The following is a 21,492-nucleotide window of genomic DNA, read 5'->3' on the forward strand; positions in this document are numbered from 1 at the left end:
AACTGGCTTGACCAGAGACGGTGAAAAATGATGACAATAGCTGCGCGTCAAGAGGAGGGCTTTGTGAAACCGCTAAGAATAATCCCAGTCTACCTCAACTGACGTAGTCCTCATTTGGAAACACCTTGCGGCGTTTCTTTTGTGTGTCTGACACCTGCTGTAACTCACGGATCTGTTAACACAGACAGACACATTATAAACACAACCAAAACAAACCGTCATGACTGAGATTTTTATTTATTGAAAGAGCAAAAGATTATATTCTGAGGAATGATGGTACAATGTTGGTCCTGATCAAGTTCTGCCCTCAACCCTGTTCAAATGGTGTCGATAAAAAAAATTGAGGTAATTTCCTGGCAAAAAGTGCACATGGTTCTTTCTAGTAGTCACATGATCTTACTCAACAACTTACTCATTTGTCTTTTAAGTTTTTCCCTTTCTGGTCAAATTTCTAGTAAATATTAGACTCTTCACACCCACATTAGCATCAGTCATCATCTATGTTTGGTCAGAAAACAAGCAGAGTTAATCCCAGCCTAAGAGAGGAAAGGTGTCCATTCAGGAGGGAGGTCCCTGGAGTTTGGTCAGATGAGGAGAGGGAAGGCCTTCGAGTGCTTTGGACCTTCTCTCAGGTAGTTGAAGACAAAGAAGGCAGCCTGCTTACTCCTTATGCTTCCCGTGAATGCGGCCGGAGACGCCAGATCTGTCCATTACTGGCCGTTTTTCACATTGAGCATTTTCTCCTGTGATAAAAAAAACAACAACCAAAGAGTCAGCAAACAAAGCTCGTTGCATAAATGGAATCATTTTCTATACTGACAGCAAAGAAACAGTATGTCATTAGTACGAGTGCACAAATAAAAAAAACAACTTACTTTGATCATGGTCTCCAGCTTGACGGCGTCAGCAGCGAACTTGCGGATGCCGTCAGACAGTTTCTCCACGCCCATGCGGTCCTCGTTGTGCTCCCAGCGGAAATCCTTCTCATCCAGGTGGATCTTCTCCAGATCACAGGCCTTGGCTGCAAAAACAAACCGTCATGGTCAAGGTGGAAACAAGAGCATGGCTCTTAGTTAGGGTTGTCAAAGTTAATGTGATAAACGCATTAATGCAAATTTGTTTTAATGCCACTAATTTCTTTAACGCATTAATGCAACTTGCGATTTTTTAAATACTTGACAAATCTCCCTTTAAAATACATTATGAACAGATAAAAAATGTGCTATTAATTTGCAATTAATCGCGATCAACTACAGTATGAAAAATATTTATTAACAAAAAGTTTAAATCAATTGCATGCCCAATTCTTTGCTTCCAGGTTTTGCATATTGTTGAAAAAAATCTTCAAAAGAGCAGGTCTGTTTACAGATTTCCCCCCAGATTTTTGTGTTTTTGAAACTCTGTCCACCACGGTTTATAGTAAAGGCATTACCAGGGGTTGTGTTTCTCAACGCAAGTAAAAAAAACAACAAACACAGGTAAACTAAACTAGTCTTTGTGCTGGAAATTGTTTGTTTAAAACTGAGCCTTGTCATGAAGAACAAAAATGACTAGTAACTGCAAATATAGTGCAGAGCTGGTAATGTTAAAACATGGTAACATCTACCTCAAAAGTTGAATTTGTTATCTCTATAGGTCTATATGTTTTTAACACATAGCCGACATTTTGAATTCCATCTCGTCTCTCTGTGACCTCCGATTAGAGATGACATAATAACCCTTCTGTGATTATCCCTTTTGATGCAAGAATGTACAAGGAGACATTTTAATAGCAGGTGTCAGCATTGTTTGCATTGACAGAAGCTGCAGAGCAGCCAGTACACAGAAGCTATGGTTGTTGTTCACTTATGTCATGAAAATATGTATTCATTATATTATAATTAAGGCTTAATTTGTGCTTGATCCAGTCGTAACATGATCCGGGTCCACCCAGATTGGGACCGGCACCTATTTGATTGGATTCGACATCTCCTTTTTCAGTATCAAAATCTGTAAATACATTTTGCCAAGTGTGCCTACAGTGTGCTGGCAGACAGACGGAATGCGGCTCCGCGTTCCGAACGGGCACAAGCCTCCGTCAACGCTGTAAGCAGCAATACCGGGAGGCTACTGGGAGCCAAGCAATCAGCCCGTTGGGAACAGGCACGCGCACCAAACGGCCGCGACTCATTGACCACCGTAGTTCTTTTTCTTCAACACGAGTGAATAGCTAACTGTAAGCAGAATCAAACCAGAGTGTATTTCTCTGTTGTGACCGTGAGTCAGCCGCAACGTGTGTGTGTTTTCACCGTGAGTAAGACTGTATTTCCCGGATGTCAGACTTGATACTGACTTAACACTAATAACGTTACCGCCAGCAAAATACCTGCGCTAATCAAATCCATGCTCTACTTTATAACAGCTGCCAAAGCAAGCGACTAATACGCCTATTTGGAAATTAACTCCGTTAAGTGTATTTCACCGTTGTTTCTGACTGCGAGTAACCGACCTGGGTGTTTTGAGAGGGGTGGATTTAGTAATTTGGGGGGCCCAGGCAAACGTTGTCCAACTTTACTTTTCACCTTCTCTAACTGGGAATGTTACACTATACGACGTTAGCCCTGATTTTCAATTCGCCAACAGTTTTTGGAGCTTCCCAACAAAAACCCAAGATCAGAGGCAAATCGGCGTTGGCTTGATGTTCAGAGACATGAGCCGAGAGGCTTGCCGATGCAATACCTGGCAGTCTTAATGTGTGACCTGTCAAGGAGCTACAGCCAATGAGAGCGCAATACACAGGTTGAGGGGAAACCTGGGGGAGGGGTCAGCTGTTAGTCATCCTAAAACCGGAGGAATTCAACACTAACAGCTAAATTTAGAGCACTTAATTTTACAAAAGGGTGGAATGTTTTTTTAATAATAGCTGTATTGAAGCAATTTCACTGATAAAACAAATAGTGCAATGATGTATTACATCAAATTCACTGATATTTATTACATTTTGAATATCTTCTTATGAATTGTTGACACTTTAGTCATCCACCACTTGATCAGACACTTGTTCTGATGACAAAATGTGCTTCAATTCTAAAACACAGAATTCAGAAAAATGTAAAAAGATAAACACGGAATCTGGAAAAACATAAAAACAATTTCATGAGCCCTAGGTATAACGGTATTACGGTATACCAGGGTATTAAGAAACCCCGATGGTATGATTTTCAATACTGTCATTTAAACAGATGCTGCGCTTTCTATGATGCAGTATAGTGCACTGCAGGCCCCGCCCCACCCCAACAGATACCGTAAACCCCAGTGAAAGGTCAGGAAGGTATGAAGGCACCGCCCAACCCTAGCCTATATAGTTCAACATATGGCAAATGTCATTTGTCATCTGAAACATTTTGAATTCCATCGTGTCTGTCTGTGCCTTCCAGTAATCAGTGATGACAGGGAACATCAGAGCTCTAGAGAACAATCCTTCTATTCCAAACCACCAACACTATTATCCTTTGCAGATGAATGTACGATAAGACATTTTAATAGCAGGTGTCAGGTTATTTGCATAAACACGAGCTGCAGAGCAGCCTATAAACAGAGGGTATGGCTATTGTTCCCCTATGTAATCAGGTATCAGGTCTGACACTGTGCTCATGAACTCGTAGAACTACTCTGATATAACCGCTCATGCTACCGCTTTACAGCAACGTCATGTAAAGCAACAAGATTAGTGCCTCGCATGCAGGGCTGCTGTGTTTCAAGTGTCTGATAAGCCGCCCAGCTGCAACGATAACCTGATGCAAAAACAGGTTAAATTCATCGCCAGCTGCAGTGTATGAGCAAAACAGGCAGTCCCCAGTTCACCCGACCCGCAAGCCGGGCGTAATGTTAGCGAGTATCCGGTCGAGAGAGAGAGCGTGTGTGTGTGTGTGTGTGATGATGAGTATGAAGTTATTAGTGACGTTATAGCTGAAGGTAGCATTGCAGCTCCTCAAGACCCAAGCCAAGCTCTGGTGTCTTGCTAGCTGCCGGCTGACTAAGTGACAAGTCACTCCTGAGTGTTACTCAGCTTTTTTTTTTTTTTTTTTTTTAAATGTAATATTTAAACAGTTAAACAGTTAGTTATTAACATGCCTACAGCAAACTATGCTCTGTTTGTATCAGGAAAACACAGAGATGAATGTTAAAATGTCAGCAACAGCATCATGTATATTTAATTTGTTAAAGTCAGAAAGGAAGGAACTTCTGATGAAAATAAAACATGTCTTCAGTCATTGTTAGAACTGTAATGGTATTATTAAACCTGCAGTAGGCAGTATAGTTTTGGCATCATTGGGCAGAAATTCCATAATAACCTTTCAGCATATTGTAATTCAAGTGATCTGAGAGAAAACTAGACTTCTGCACCTCCTCATGGCTCTGTTTTTAGGCTTCAAGACTTTGACCAATCACAGGTCATTTCAGAGAGAGAGAGCGTTCCTATTGGCTGTTCATTCAACGAAGTCCGATCAAACTATTTCTCGCCTCAAATGTTTTCAGAAATATCTTGAAGTGTACTGTTTAGCTGTAAAATGAGAAAGTTTGTGATCCGGCTGGTGGGCGGTGCTTGGTATTTCCTCAACTTATCTCAACGTGGCTGCCAGGTCACAAACTTTCTCATTTTACAATGGATGTATTAAGATAACTGGATACAGCGTTGGAGGCGGGCTCCCGTTCATTCCTATGAGAGTTGTTCAGTGGCGCATGAAGCCAAAATGACTCAACTGCCGAGTGATAAAGTACCCGGATCATCCGGCAATCTTCCGCATCCATCGGGCCCATAGAGCAGGTGCAGTAGCATTTCCTTTAACTCCGCCTCCCAGCCCTCGCTCCAGCCTCGGTCTGGGTCTCATTCACATGAACGGAGGAAGGAAAATAACTCTGGATTCGACTTTTAGGACCTCATGATTTAAATAATGACTATTCCAAGTGTTCGTACTGGGAAGTTGGTTTACCTCAAAAAAAAAATTATCCGCTGATTTACAGACGGCTCTTTCCCAATGTAAGTCTATGGGAAAAAGTCTTCGTCACTTGACTGACTCGGAAGTTGTAGTACCGCCGTTTGGCCACTACGAAGATTTGCTTCCTGGGGGGTGGGGGGGGGGGGGGCGCTTGCATTTTACAGCTAAACACTACGAGATGTTTCTGAAAACATTTGAGGAGAGAAATAGACATTACAGTAACAGAATATTGATTCATATTTGATCAGCGCTGCCTAGTTTAACCGTTTGAGCGGAGGCGCATGATTTTTTTCAGATTACCTGTCTCATGCACTACTGTCAGGATATAGTGACCGTTTTATAAAAATAACTTTTTTTAAAATCATATATTTGCTCCAATTCTACCCACTGTTGCTTTAAGTTCTCATATCCGTACTCAGTATTGACAAGTACCCAAATGTAAGTTCTTGTACTTGGTCTGCAAAAAGTGGTATCGATGATCTCTAATTATAATACAACTAGATGCCAAAGCCCCAAATCAGACTGCAGTCATCTGGGTTTGGTCTGTTTAATAATGTGAAATGTCTTTCCTTGTAATGCTTCTAGTTCACTGAATGTCCATGCACAATGAAAAAAAATAAAACTGACAAAGTTAATGGTGATATCAGTATTTTGCAGAAAAGCAGCCTTTGGATCACAGAACAGTACCTGTCTCCACTTTGAGCATCTCTGTGACGGTGCTGTGGTCCTTGCTGAGCTCTGCTAGCAGCCCAGGGGAGATGGTGAGCAGATCGCAGCCTGCCAGGGCTTTCACTTGCCCCGTATTCCTGAAGGAGGCGCCCATCACCACGGTGCTGTAGCCAAACTTCTTGTAGTAGTTGTAAATCTTGGTCACACTCAGCACACCTAGGGAAGGAGAAGAGAAACATCTAAAGCCCAAATGCATAAAAGGCTGAACATGCTAAACTCTTGACTATCAGTTCCATTACAGTTAACCCCGGCCTAATCAAAGTTCAAACAGAAGGATGTTTCTTAAGGACGTACTGTACTATTTAAATCATGTGGTTTTTCCTTTTGTTAAACGAGTTTTGTTTGTCAAGGTGGAAAATTTATTTTTATTTGGTTGTCGAGTTCTGAGAAAAGATGACTCATAATGGATGTGGAGACATTGTTATTCAGTCTAGTCACATTATTTTAAGGATGAGTGAATGTTTTGCTTAAGTTAATGGGATGTTTTAACTTGGTGTACTGCCAAAGAAGCTGCGTTTTCACATCATTAGCTGTTTAATTGCATTAAAAAGGTCCTGAAAATGTATTTTCTCTATCGATTAGAATAGATAGTTAAATTTTGCAACATTCAAAATCTGATGACAGTTTAACTCTTACTAAATAAAAAATCTTACTAAATAGTACCTTAAGATGCTTTTTACATTTTATTTACTTTGATTGCTCATTTATATTTACATTATAGGGAAATATTTTCTTAATTTGAAGCATGTTTTCAGAGGTTTTAAGCTAATTCTTCTGTATGTTTATCACTGAAATGCATATGTATTGATAAAAGCCACCATTTGCCCTACTATCACAACAAAGTGGAGCCCAGTAAAATCAGACATTTTATGTTATTAGGCTACATAAAACCTTGAAAGCATGTTTTAGATATTCTCTATGTAAAGACGACTGAATGAGGCATTGAAACCTTTCTAGTAGCTTCACAATAGTGTCCAGGAATACCTTTCTATGTTGAGTGAAAGTCTTTTTCACGACACAGTTAAATGTATTATCTGAAGTCTCTTTATTGATTCCATGTTTTTGTGCAAAGCGCTAAGTGGTATTTTCCTGAGTCACAATGAAGTCTTTTCCTTGACTGCTCATTTAGTTATTTTGGTGACTCGCTGTACTTATGTGGCAGGTTAGGTGTGTGTTCCAATTCCAGTCTTTATTTGTGAGTGACACATACTGTCACAATGATGATGTTTTATAACAGAATCATAACAGTTCATTTAACTTGGGGGGGTTAGGCTGCATTCACACCAAATCAGGCGTTGTGGCAATTAGCTGCATTCATACCAAAACAGGCGTTGTGGCGATTAGCTGCAATCACACCAAAAGAGGCGTGGTGGCAATTAGCTCAGGGCAGTGTGGGAGTGTCACTTACTTTTATTAATAGCTCATTTAATGCCAAGCGACTGCACGACAATTAATGTGTTTGTTCCCTCATGGCAGGGTTGTACAACTCTGGATCGCCGGTTACTGGATTGGCGACCGCAGCGTTACATCTGTTGCGTGATTTAATGTGAATACGGTTTTAGGCAGGTTCCCAGAGTGCAACCATTTGGTTATGCAACCAAAAATCTGTCCTGTACACTGGTGACCTGACATTTGGCAGGTCTGTTTCCATGTGTGTGTGTGTGTGTGAAACCGCACCCTGTACTTCTCCTTGAGCGTCATCACAAAAACAAAAACATACCGGTTATTCAAAATTAAGAGAACTATTGATTGTTTTTTCGTCAAGAAAAATGTTGCGTTGTTAGACTGTATATAAGAGGTGGACGTAGTCACCGTGACGGTGGTTCGTGGACTGCCGTTTTGAAGCCTCGAGTCCGGCATTTTGGCCGTCGCCATCTTGGTATTTTGCAACCAGAAGTGACAATAATGTGGGGCGAAGAACAACCGAATGCTGACGCCTGTTTTCCACATAGCTTTGTGTACGTATGCGAGTCAACCTGAAGTTCATTCGGTGAACCTCCGTGATGTCAGATGTAAAAAATACGATACTGCAAAATGCGACTGGATGTAATAGGACATCCTGTTATTTTTGGTATACTGCATTTGACATACTATGTATTGGGACATAGTAAATATTTTTCCTGGCATACTAAATAGTATGACAGTATGGGTATTGGAATGCACTGTGAATGATTGTACATATTCAGAGAAACACATTTTTTATCTGTGCAAAATGTACCTTAAAGGGAAATTTGTCAAGTATTTAATACTCTTATCAACATGTGACTTGTGACTTATTTTCACATGAATGCACTTTTCATAACACTGAGGATGGCCTCTATTACCTGGGTCTTCGTGTGACTCGTAGCTTGCGCGGCCTGTATTCTCCTTGTACCAGTCGAGGATGCGTCCAACGAAGGGTGATATGAGTGTTACCTTTGCTTCTGCACAGGCCACAGCCTGAGCAAACGAGAACAGCAGGGTCATGTTGCAGTGAATACCGTGCTTCTCCTCGAGGACCCTGCACAAAAAAAACAAAATATACATTTCATTTAAAAGACATGTCGCATGCAGTAATATGTGTAGATGTGAACATGCATTCTTTCTCTGCTTCCCATTTTAACCAGAACCTCCTCAAAGATGGAAAACAAGCCAAAGAATATAGAACACAACAATACAGTTTTCTCAAGGCGCAGTCTTTTTGGTTGAGCAAAGTTTCAGTCTTATTACTTTGCACTGGTTAAATATGTGGAATCAAATTGAGGCAGTCCAGTTAACAGAGATACAGGGTGCAATCTAGGTAGATTTGTAGGTTTACCAAAACTCAGGTATTATAGGGACATTGGCTGTGTAGACCAGTAAATACCAGTTTCACTCTGAAGTCCATATGTTTGTTCAAGTCACATTACACAGCCCCTCTGGTATTATCATGGTTTCTTCTACTCACATTGCTAATATACTCTTTAGCCACGGGCCTGAATTTTTTTGAATGTCTTTGTAGAGGTGACGGTCAATCAGCTGTCTATCATCTCACCGTCACATTTTACCCCCATGTTAACGCCCAACAGCAGACGGCAGCTGCAATTAATAAGGGTGAAAAAACAAACAAAAAAAACAAAACGAGTCACCTATGTATTGCGATTTTTGAATTTTTAAATCAATGTTTGAATGGCAGAATTGATATGTTTATTTGAGTCCATGCAGGGGTTAAAGGAAGTTACCGCTTTTATTGTCGTAGTCCGAGTAACGTGACGTCATATCTGCTCCAAAACGATAAAGTATAAAACAGCGGAGGGTCTACATGGATACGATCTGCACCCTCACATATTAAATCCAAAGTGGTAAACACTACACATACAGTAAAGTATGGAAACACTTTCACACATTGTCAGGAAAAGCAGAGCTAGACATCATGGCTAAAGTCTCAAGCTAATTCTGTCATGGACAGAAAGCGCTATCGTATTGTGGTAACGTGCGGTCAAGCCAGCCGTCACTCTCATCTCCGTGGTCAAATCGGCCGACGCTACGACTATAGAGCAGCCATATACTGACATTTATGTTAAATGCATTCAAACGGCCCTGATGGAGCTGACCATGGATGTACAAAGAGAACGGAGCTGACGGGAGAGCTAGAGACGGACTCTGCGAAGTTAGAGGAAGTATACATGTGTGACTACGTCCGTTTTTCATAATAAGGTGTTAACAATAGGGCTGTCTCGAATACCATTTTTTGGGCTTCAAAGCTTCGGTGAGAAATAATCAAAGGTATTCAAAGCTTCGTGGAGCAGCGCGGCACAGTAGGCTGGCATGTTCTTCTGTCTGTCTGTCTGTCTCCATCTCCCCTGTTTCAGTGCTTGGGACCGACAACAAACAGCGACATCCGTCTGAGAATAACTAATAATACTTAATGTTGGATATGAATAATGTTGTGGGATTATTTATTATTTTATGGGCTATTTGGGGATTTATACATTATTATTACATACTTATATATATATATATATATATATATATATATATATAAAAAAAGAAGTGAAATTTAGCATTCAAATAGGGCTTTGGATACCATGGCAATGGTCGAAGCTTCGAAGCATTCGGTTCGAAACTAGTTAACAAAGGGAAATGTACATACAAAATACATATATGGAAAGTAAAAAACATTACATGTCCCTTATAAATTAAAAAGAAAATACCACTAATTTGTGAGGGAAATGTCTTTATTCTTTGATTTTTGGGTTGCTGGAAAAAGAATAAATAAAAGAATAAATAATACCTGACAATGCCTGATATATTTGACTTCAGGACATCTCTGACTACATACATGCTGAAAATCAAACATTTTTACTGTATTCATTTAGATATTTTCCAAAGTAAAAGTCAATAAAAGTGTATGATTCAACTTTTTCTCATGGTCTAGTGTTAAAATAGTTAAAAAAAAAAAAAAAAATCGCAATACATCGTAATTGAATCGCAATACTTAAAAATCGCATTACATAGTGAGTCGGCACCCAAGTATCATGATATATCGTCCCAGCCCTAGTAGTTATGTGCGAGTGTGGTGGAGTGCATACACAGTGACAACAACACATGCATACCGTCTGCAGCACTTTATCCACCAGTGCCATAAATGACTGATCATAAAGCTGTCTCCCTGAAACATGTGCCCTGAATATTTTGAGTGTTATGAGAATGACATAATTTCCAGAACCTATTAAGAAACTTGGTCATTTGTAAAAGAAAACATTATTTACTGAACGTTTCCTCAAATTAACGGTTGATTCATCATTTGACTTAGTGGCGGTCATTATTTCAGGTAAGGCAGCATGCTTCCCCTGTATGTAAATAACCCTGCGGTACCTAACGTCAGACAAGGTAAAATTGCTTCACATACCTAAAAGATCATGAACCCCATCCATCAATATGATAAACTGCTAAAAACAATAAGCTGAGACAGACAAAACAAGTGGTAGGGGAGCATAGCTAACATTACATTACCTGCCGGCCTGGATTCCTTCCCATGTGGATGACAGCTTGATGAGCACACGCTCCTTGGCAATGCCTGATTCTTTGTAGAGAGCGATGAGCTTCAGGGCCTTGGCAATCATTTCGTCTTTATCAAAAGATAGTCTGTCAGATGAAAATAAATGAAACAGCAATTACGTATGCCGCACGCTATCTTGAGACACAATTATTTAGTTTCATATAAGACTCATTTCAATAATTTGTTGTGGAGGCGGTGGCTCAGCAGGTAAAGCGGGTCATCCAGTAATCGCAGAGGTGGTTTGATCCCCAAGAGCAAAACTCTGACCCCCCGTTGCTCCCGATGGTTGGGCCAGTGTCTTACATGGTAGCTTTGTTGGAGTGTGTATACAAATGGTTGAATGAGAGGCAAATTGTTAAGTGCTTTAAGCCCCGTTTCCACCGCAGGAACTTTCCCCTGAGGAACTCTTTGCGTTTCGACAGCAGGGACCAGGGTCAAAATTAAGTTCCAGGGACATTTTACTGGGCCTTTTTACCCCCCAAAAAGGCCCTGGTCATGGGTTAGTACGTTTTAATGGTACCGGAACTTTCGGGTGGAGTTTGCAGGGATGACCGTCGCTGATTGGTCAAACACACACACAGCGCCGATGCTTCAACTGTACCGCTTCATTCATAAAACAAGGAAGTACTCTAGTATTGATTTAGGACCATTCCAGAATGAAATGCATTTGTCTTTGTTTGATAACATTAAAAATAAAGTCAGGCTTTGCTGTCAGCTTCCCAACTCATTTTAAAAAAGACAGAGAAAAAAAAAAAAGAAAAGAGAGGGAGAGAGAGAGAGAGATCGCACGTTTGTGTGTGATTACCGCTGTGACCACCAGCAGCCCTTGTCACATGTCATGATTGTTTTTCTACTTTGCCTTTTTGCAGGTCTTTAAGCTGCGGTGGAAATGCAGGCAAGAGTGAGCTGAAGGAACCTTTTAGTTCCTTAAAAAGGGACCTCCTTAGCTCTAGGGACTAAAAAGTCCCAGGAACTTTTGGTGGAAACCCGGCATTAGATAAAAGATGTTGCTGTGTTTATCTTTTACTGAGTTTGTGTTGCAAAGATAGACAATGTAAGTTGTTTAAACAAAGGTTTTTCTCAAGGAAAAAATGAATTTTCTATTCTATAGGATTTTACTAATTACTCAGTAATGTGGCTGCCAACTAATATAGGAAATTACATCCTGAATTTAAAGACATGAAACATAATGTTGTGAGTGGAGATTTAAGTATATTGTGTGATGGTATCCCAGTGGACAACAAAATACTGTAGAAGGATTTACTGGAATCCTCCAAAGAAAGTCACAACATAAATCAAAAGTAAATCGAGTTTTTCACATAAGAGTGATGACATAAACGACATGTTCTGTAAATGCCAGCTTTTATGCACGAAGTTTGAAAAAAACATTTTCGTAACAAGTTTCCTGTCATAATTAGCACCTTGTGACGTGTTGTTTGCACCTACCTGGCATCCACCTCAGTAGAGACTCTGCCTGGGACCTTCTTGAGGATCTCAAGCCCGAAACTCACAAACAGCTTGTCCATGGTGTTGGCTACCTGCTCCTCTTCAGTTCTGGACAGAGAAGGAAACATTATGAAGCTTTCAGGTGCTAAATATGGGATTGGCAGTATTTCGATTGCCTCTCAATGGCTCTCAACATGGCGATGGCTAGTAGCTAATGGCTATGTCAACATAGTACAGAGAAACTCTGATGAATACACAGAGGGAGAGCGACTTTGTTCTCTGCTCAGGTAGAAATTACGCCACTATATCTTTACATAGCAAATAGTTGTTTGCTGCTATATTAATGCTCTGGATATCAAATGTAGCACCTTTAATGTCAGAGTTACACTGAAAAAGGAATTTTATGAAAATGGGCATTGTGCAGTCCTTTATATATATATATATATATATATATATATTTATATATATATATATATAAATATATATATATATATATATATATATATATTATACTAAACTAGTAAGGCACAAAGACACAAAACTAATCAACCATCTCCAAACAAATTGATGGACTTGGCGACGTTAGCTGAAGTATACACCTGTGTACGTCCGGTTTTCAAAATCAGGTGTTAGCAAAGGGAAAATTTTTACATTATTATTTTAGAAATTTTCCAAAATAAAAGTCCCTAGAAGTGTATGATTCAACTTTTTCCCATGGTCTAGTGTTGAAAAAGTTAACAAAAATCACAATAAATCGTACTATCAAATCGAAATACTTAAAAATCGCAATGCATTTTGATTCAAACTATCGTATCCTGATAGTATCGAACCACAATACATTACATGAGTTTAAGCAGGCATCAGACTAACACATTACTGTTAACTGCCTGCTGTAAATTAAGGAACTTTGTCAACACCTTGCACAGAAGAATCGTGTGCTGTGCAACATCTGCAAAACCACATAAAATGTTCCCTTTTTTTTAGCAAATAACTTCTACTTCAAGGCTGTTTCTATTCCGGTTTGACCTCTGGAGTAATTCAACAGTTACGCAACTAAAGAATTTTTTTATTTTAGGGTGTTAACTCTCATTTGTGCACAACATCTTACCCGCCATTGGCGATGCCGTATTTAATGGCCTGATCCAACAGGTGCTGGTAGGCTGGCATCTTGGAAGCAGCCAGGATAAGAGATGGGTTGGTTGTGGCATCTTGAGGCTTATACTCGTCGATGGCTGCAGGATGGGAAGACAGAGCAAAAGTAGTTAAAAGTCACACACACACACACATACACACCTGCAACCTGGCTTTCTCACATTCTTATAAATATCATACATGGGATCATCCACGTATGAGACATCCACAAGCCCAGGGTATAATCGTGGTAGATGTCCTAATACTTCATAACAGATTTTAAAATTAATTTATTTTCTAATTTCTGGAGGTTTTCTGATCCAGTAAATGACTGACTTAAACCAGTGTTTTCCAAACTTATTTTCCGGTGACCTACTTTTTTAAAAATGACAAACCATCACGACCCAATTCACAACAGGCCTTACCTATAAATCGTGAGAAGAGCAAATTTGTGCATAAATTAAACGTTCATGACCATTTTTACTGCCATTTCTGCATCCCCTTATATTATATTGAATAGGTAAACCAGACATTTCGAAGAGATATATGTTTGATAAATCACAACTTTTTTTTATGCGTGGGTTATTGAAAACCCATTTTAAAAAAGACCAAATAAATGCATTTAGGCAGAGCTAACAGGCTATACGCTAGTCTTTCATATTAGATTCAGTGTTATAATTAGGCTACAATTATCAGAACAATACAAACATTCAGGCTCCCTCGTGTGGCTCAAAGGTGTACTGCACAAATAATGTTAAAGAGTTAAAGACTTTGGAAGAAATTCTGCAAGTTTAATTTGGCCAATCTGTGGGTCCTGACCCAGTCTTTAGGAATGACGGAACTAAATAATTAACCGAAACGCTTATTCTCTGCAGGTGTACCCGCAATGATTTATACGTGTAAGAAGTTACAAACAGTACCTTTAACTGTACATTTTAAACAGATATAAAATGTGCGATTAATCACAAATAAATATCTGAATCGATTGACTGCCCTTCACATAACGTACAATTACAAAATAAGAGTTAAAGGTCTGCTCTATAATACATTAAATAAGCAGAAACATAAAGTGGAGGATAAAAGACAAACATGACATTCAAAATTTGGGATTTATTAAAACTCAACAGTTTCCCTTGAATGTTATAAGTCTTTATATAAGTTTTTATTATGAGCTTTCATAAATGCATCACTGGTTGTAAGTATATCCTAAACCTCCACAGTCTTTACTGTCTGACAACTGACTAAACCAGTTGAATCTACAATATCCTGCTGCTGTGAGATGGAAAATGTCGCCATCTACTGTGTAGAAATATTTACTGTTCCATCCTCTAAAAACAACCTATTCAGTCAGAAGATATCAGTGTTTGTTCTGTTGATATAACACCACCCTCAGGAGGACAAAGAAAGGTTTAAATAAGTAGGGCAATGATTAATGCTTTAATAGACTTGTTTATTAATAAAGCTTGATTATATGCTGCTAGGAATTCTTCAGACTTCTATACTGCAACTTAAGCATCTATAAAAGTAATGGAAAAAAAGGAAACACTAACAAGCAGCTTATGAAAACTTAGCTCAAAATATTACAATTATGTGAAACATTATGATAAATTGACTTAAGAGTTGAATAATCTTTATGATCTGCAGCAAAATGTCACAAGGCCTGTGTTAATGTATTCCATAACCTACAGAATTCTACTTTAAAAAAAAAATCCTGTTGCTGTGTACAGGACTGAACTGCAGATTTTAATTTGATACACATGAGCGACCTTTTCATGAAGCAGTGGTTTTATGTCAGCACTCGATTGTTGCAGCAGAGTCCAGTCAGTGCTGCCAGCTCTTCAGTCTAACAGACAAAGCCTGCCTCTGTTCTGGAGCCAGTTATCTCTCAAAAAAAATTGGATCCTTCTGCAGGTCAGTGGGTTTGGACTGAATACTCGTGATCAACAGTTCAAGAAGACGCTACACAGTTCAAGAGAAGATTACAGCGGTGTACCATATATATGTCTCCAACACATACACTGTCTCCAACAGTACTGTAATATATACATAAAGTGGCACAATGTGGCAGTAAAAAGTGCAGACAGCGGTTATGTGTTAGAAGTCTATGTGTTGAGAAGCCTGATGGCCCAGTGTGTACCCCCGGCTACATTTACATGCACAATAAAGCATAATTACTACAAATAATCGGATTATGGCGTAAGTACAACTGCATCTTTAAAAAGTTTGCAGTCGCATAATTTGGTAGTTAGTTGGAGCATCAGGTTAATGTCCAGAGGGATGAGTAAAAGCATTTGGGGAAACATCTAGTTAGCCACAAAATAAGACAAACGAAGAACCTCTTTTCACATTGATGAATGTGCTTTAATTTGAATGCTAACTGCTCTCTACACAAATCATTCTGCGAGCATGGTGGTGCATGGAAATACTAGAAATTTAAATCAAATTTTAGATTCCAAATAACTTTAAAATAACTAAGCAAAAATCCATAATGTACTCAATATCACAGTCAGATTACGGTCTTAATCTAAATGTGACATTAGCATGGACACACAAGTCGCTCATCTGCCCAAAGCAGTAGTGAACAATTCTTCCTCTCACGAGAAACCTTCTCTAAATGTATGTCTTCTTTGAACCATCAATAACTGGGCAAGATAATTAGTTAGCAACAAGTCTTGAGCAAACTTTCACAACTTCCATTTACTTTCAAGCTATTACGAATTCTCTCACCCCCCCACTTACATAAGTGAAGCAAGAGCGTGGTGTGACACCATGTTTGACCAAGTTCTTGCATGTCTTATGTGAAACTGAAGGTGTGCCGCTTGATCAACATGTCTAAACTTGCTTACAACATTCATGCATACTTAAAATATTTAAATGGAAGCCTCTAAGAAACAGAAGCTAATGGCTGTGTAAATCTTGAGTAATGACTCTTCTCATCACTTTGATTTTTTGATTAATTGTTTTCAATCTAAAAATGGCAGTTTCTCTCCTAGAGTCTGAGGTGACGTTTTCAAATTATTTTATGTGCGTATTTTAAGGGTGTCACGATTCTCCAAATCCACGTTTCGATTTGACTTTTGATTTTAAGGTCACGATTCAATTTTCGATTTAAAGTGGAAGTGAAGCTGGTTTACTGAATGGATTTCCACTCTAATGAACAATTACAAACAATACCAATAACAAACATGACAAATGTCAGCATTAAAAGAAAAAAGAAGCTCTGTTTTATCTTTCGTGCAGCTTTCGTGCAGCTTTCGTGGAAAGAGCGCCGCCATGTTGCAGTACTCTACAGTAGCCTGTGACGTCACAAGAACGGTGGGCTCGGCTGAGTTACACAGATACAACGGTAGAGACCGTGAAATGGAGACGGACACTGAGGAGACACAGGACAGAAGAAAACAAAAGTGGGGACACTACTGTATTGCTCCCAGATATAAAGATGAGTTTTACAATGTTAAAACCAAGGACAAAACATTTAATTTCATAAACTGATGCTGAAACGGAGATCAGTAACGTTACTGCAGCGCTGGCTATAGTGACACTGAAAGAGCCCTCCTACAGGCACGGAGTCCAGCTGCAGCTGACTGTCTCCCCATCTCCCGTCCTCTCCCCTCTGCGATCACCTGTCTCTCCTCCTCTGCTGTCTCATTCAGACCGTTCAAAGACAGGGTCGCTAAGAAAATAAATGCCCAAAGCACTACTGCATTCTGAAGCCCACGTTATAGCGTTTGTTTACGTAACTTCCCTGTAGCTTCTGCCAGTAGCTAGCTACTGGCAGAACATCTCAGAACATGGCTCAACATTAGTGTACCAAAACACCCGTCACAAAGTAAAACTTATCACCAAAGCAAATACTAGAGACATTATCTGCCTAATGTTACCTGTGTTTTCCTTTAACTAACTAGCTAACTAACTAAATGAGTAACTATCTAACTTGGTGTCATCTTTCAGCTGCAGGCTACCGATAAGATATGCTGTGTCCTCTTTGAAATGTTTTTTTGTTTTTTCCTTCGGGCACACAAGTAGGCGGTGTTGCGGAGAGAAAAAAACAACAACTAAAAGAATAGCTGATCCTGCTTTGGACTTCGAAGGTCGATTTAGAATCAAAAAACGTGACACCAATAATTTTACAGCTCATATTGCACTTTATTATTAGCTTGTCAGTCACCTGTAAATAACTTTGAGTTGCACTAACTTGTATGGAAGGTACTATAAATTTAGTTTAATTGACTTAAGTTTAGTCTGAAGATGAACACAGTCCAAAACCAAGACCTGACAAAAACAGCAAATACTCACTTTTGAGAAGCTAGAATAAAAAACTACTTGGTATTTTGTAGGGCTGTCAAAATTCACGTGATAACGCATTAACACAAATTTGTTTTAATGCCATTAATTTCTTTAACGCATTAATGCAACTTGTGATTTTTAGGTTGTAGTAGGCTCAGTTTTAAAGCTAGAGTGAAGATACTGGCATCATATGAAACTAGAAAGCAAAAGGAATCATGTCATACTAGCTCGTTGCAAAGGAAGCTAAATAATGCTTATGTTAAATTTGGGAGAGGAAGAACTGGCATGTCCATTTTCAAAGGGGTCCCTTGACCTCTGACCTCAAGATATGTGAATGAAAATGGGTTCTCCCACGAGTCTCCCCTTTACAGACATGCCCATTTTATGATAATCACATGCAGTTTTGGGGCAAGTCATAGTCAAGTCAGCACACTGACACACTGACAGCTGTTTTTGCCTGTTGGGCTGCAGTTTGCAATGTTGTGATTTCAGCACATTTTCTATGCTAAATGCAGTACCTGTGAGGGTTTCTGGACAATATTTGTCATTGCTTGCACAAAGCAAGCATATTTGCACTACCATGTTGATAAGAGTATTAAACACTCGACAAATCTCCCTTTAAGGTACATTTTGAACAGATAAAAAAATTTGTGATTAATCACGATTAACTATGGACAATCATGCAATTAAATATTTTAATCGTTTGACAGCCCTAGTATTTTGCTTGAAGATTGACTTTAAACAATAACCACTAATCAAAATTGTTGTCAGATATTTTTCTGTTGATCGACTTATAATAACAGCATCATGGGAACGCACTAAAAAATACAGTGTTACTGTCCATTCCCTTTATGCATGCCTCAACAGAGACGCATTCTTTTGTCTAAATTATAGTAAGCCAAGTATGTAATTTGCTGACACACTAACACATAAAAAAAAGAAAGGTCTATGCAAACAGTCACAACTCCTGTGGTGTAATAGGAGTAACATGATCAGCTTGCCAGACTCATGCCTGGCTGTCACAAACCAGTTCTGTCATGTCATCGTGAGTCTGCAAAGCCCAGTATGAGGAACTATCTGGTTTGCATCACTCTGTAATCGTATTACTGCACACAGTTCCTCATTCTGAACCATTGAGAAACATGACCTTTTTCACTGTCGCATGAAAGGCACAAACGAGGAAAGATAAATTACTTTCTACATCCTGTTGCGTGTTGACACAAGTTGCACAACAAGTCTATAGCTTAGTTTCTTCACCACATAATCTATACTTTCACCACACAGCATGCTAAAAAAGTGCAAGTTGTAGCTTTATCTTTATCTTTTATTGGGATCTCCATTAGCTGTGGCTGAAGCCCAGCTATTCTTCCTGGAGTCCACTTAAATCACTTTTAACTGTTAAGCTACATTTCAGTACACAATCACATTACAATCTTTACCAACAATGACCACAACATCAAAAGCGACAGCAACAAAACACAACAATATTTAAGACAACCCAACACAGGTCCTATAGGTTCAAGTTAATACTATTCACAGAGTACAGAGGTAAATATGATTCATTAGTGGTTGGGCCATAGCATATTATGTCAAAATACAAAAACAGAACAAGCAACAACTTATTTTACCATAAGTATTAACGTGACTTTGTATTTATCCAACATTAAACCTTTTATGATTTGATGTTAGCTAAATATCAGCAGACACAGAGAGCTGTTCAGCTAGGAGAGGTTTTTTCAATAATATTTTAAATAGATTTTTGCTATTTTCTTGATGACATAACCAGGCAGAGTGATCCACTTCACCATTTCTCTGTTTACTACAGCACTTTTCAACAGGTTAGTTTTCACCTGAGGAAGTGTGAATCTCCCTTCAGTGGCATGCCTGCTACTCTACTCATGTTCATCATTGTCATTGAATATATAATACCCTTGGCAATTGAGTTACTGATATGTTTCTAGCTAGTTTCAAACTATGTAATGTGTGAGGTTAAGAGGCTGATATAAACACAATAACTGCATTTTTAATTGAATAAGCAAAGACGTCATGCTGTTAGTGCTCGTGCGGCTAACGTGAGTAGCTGCTGTCACTTAAGTAACGATGGCAACAAGTAATCGGATTATCAGGTTGTTAACTTTAGTAAGAAGCAAATAAACCACCGTAAAACCTCCTACAAGTTGTTTAACTTGACAGTTAGCTAGCTACCATTAGCCTGCCGGTCTGAGTGAATGGAGACTGATGCTAACATTACATGCTAACGATGCTAACGTCACACTTGACTCAACGGTCATTCACATTAAAGCTGTTAGCATCATGCTAACCGAGTTAGCATTAGCATGTTATATTAGAAGTAGGGTTGTTTTGTACCGTTAAAGTCTCCGGTGTCCGCCACCACCACGGTGTGCTTCTTCAGCTGGTTCAGCGCTGACTCCATCTTCCTCCGCTTGTCTGGGGACACAGTGGACATGATGAGCAGAGAGACAAGAGGACCCTTTTATACACAGACAGACAAACACGTGAGAGCAGGAAGACTGTCACAGACACGGGAGCGCGCACTGCCAGAGGGAAGAGAGGCAGCGGGAGCGCGCTCCGGACAGATGAGGAAGGAAGCTGGTGCAGTACAGAGAAATGAGTGAATAACTGTCAGTAAGAAGAACAATGTCAGGAAACAATCACAAATATGACTCTTTGAAACTGATTGATGGTTGATTGAGATTTAGCAATGCAAGTGGTGGAAGAAGTTCACAGATGTAGCAATACAACAGTGTGAAAAAAAGTCCTGCATTCAAAACTTTACTTTACAGCACATGGACAGTAGGTGAAAAAAAATACTTAATAATATAGGCCTAAATTAGGTCATTGTTGCCTTGTGTGAGAGTATTAATGCTGGATCATTGAACTTCTAGCTGGGATGCACATTAAACACCAGGATCCAAGAGCCAGTTAACCATTTATTCAGAGATGATAATGGGTGGAGGTTGGAGGATGGATAAGGGATGAAGGTATAGATGTTGATGATTTTTGTTATTAATGCATCGGCTTCTTAAAGGTGAAAGACTTTAACATTCTCTATCCGGAACTCAATCTGACTTTAGCTCACAGGTAAGCTGCCTATATTACACCGCTCTAAAACAGTACCAAGATTGGGTTGGAAGCATGGTCTCAAACAAACGGATTTGTGAAAACAATTTGCTGGTGTGGCAATATGGTCTCAGTCAAAAGGGATCTGAACAGAACACACCCAGCCTTTATATAGCCTCCCCTTCTAGACTCATCCCCTGATGATTAAGGTGACTCTGCTCCCTCTACCTGGTCTCATAGGATTGACTGCAGGCTTGAGATTTTTAACAGAAGGCCTACAGATAAAAAGAGGAAGTAAAATGAATGAATGAATAAGAATAACCTAATATAAGAATAGAATAAAAACAATCAATAAATAGAAAATCATACAAGAGCATATAGAGACAAAAATGTCAGCAAGTCTATGTTAACAGTCCATCAGACTGATGATATGATAAAGTTGTGGTACGTTTGTCTGTATTAATATAGAGATGTAGCCTAATAGTTAAATTATAATTTATTATATTCTAATCATATTCTATATTTATAAATATAATATAGAATATGATATCAGCATAATATAGTATAATATTGTAAATTATGATATAGTATGGGATATGAGATATAGTATAAGGTGAAAGGTAGTAATATAATATAACATATGGTATAGTACAGCAATATGACATAGGATAGAATAGAATAGAGTGCCAACTATAAAAACAGTATAGTATGGGTATAATAGTATAATATATTAAAGTATAATGAGTGATTCATTAAAGCAGCAGTGGGTAGAATTGATAATATGATTTAAAAAAAGTTTTTTTTTTATATAAAATGGTC

At 38.9% G+C, this 21,492-nt stretch overlaps 1 protein-coding gene across 1 annotated transcript; it reads right to left on the bottom strand.

Moving 5' to 3' along the window:
* Positions 1-218: 218 nt before the first annotated feature.
* Positions 219-20,142, bottom strand: taldo1 (transaldolase 1). The gene is made up of 8 exons (XM_037751303.1): positions 19,960-20,142; positions 13,283-13,406; positions 12,175-12,282; positions 10,683-10,814; positions 8,033-8,208; positions 5,667-5,864; positions 876-1,021; positions 219-743 (listed from the first exon to the last, which is right to left on the bottom strand). Exons 1-8 carry the CDS (start codon positions 20,057-20,059, stop codon positions 711-713), a joined length of 1,017 nt encoding a protein of 338 aa, XP_037607231.1. The 5' UTR covers positions 20,060-20,142; the 3' UTR covers positions 219-710.
* Positions 20,143-21,492: the final 1,350 nt, after the last annotated feature.

The sequence above is a fragment of the Sebastes umbrosus genome, chromosome 2 (assembly GCF_015220745.1).
Source record: "Sebastes umbrosus isolate fSebUmb1 chromosome 2, fSebUmb1.pri, whole genome shotgun sequence".
Classification (NCBI taxonomy): Eukaryota; Metazoa; Chordata; class Actinopteri; order Perciformes; family Sebastidae; genus Sebastes; species Sebastes umbrosus.

Coding starts and splice junctions, on each gene's coding strand:
- taldo1 (XM_037751303.1), bottom strand. CDS start 20,059: ATGTCCACTGTGTCCCCAGACAAGCGGAGGAAGATGGAGTCAGCGCTG. Junction 5,865..8,032: donor CGAGTCACACGAAGACCCAG/GTAATAGAGGCC, acceptor CTCCTTCCCTAG/GTGTGCTGAGTGTGACCAAG. Junction 1,022..5,666: donor GATGCTCAAAGTGGAGACAG/GTACTGTTCTGT, acceptor TTGTTTTTGCAG/CCAAGGCCTGTGATCTGGAG.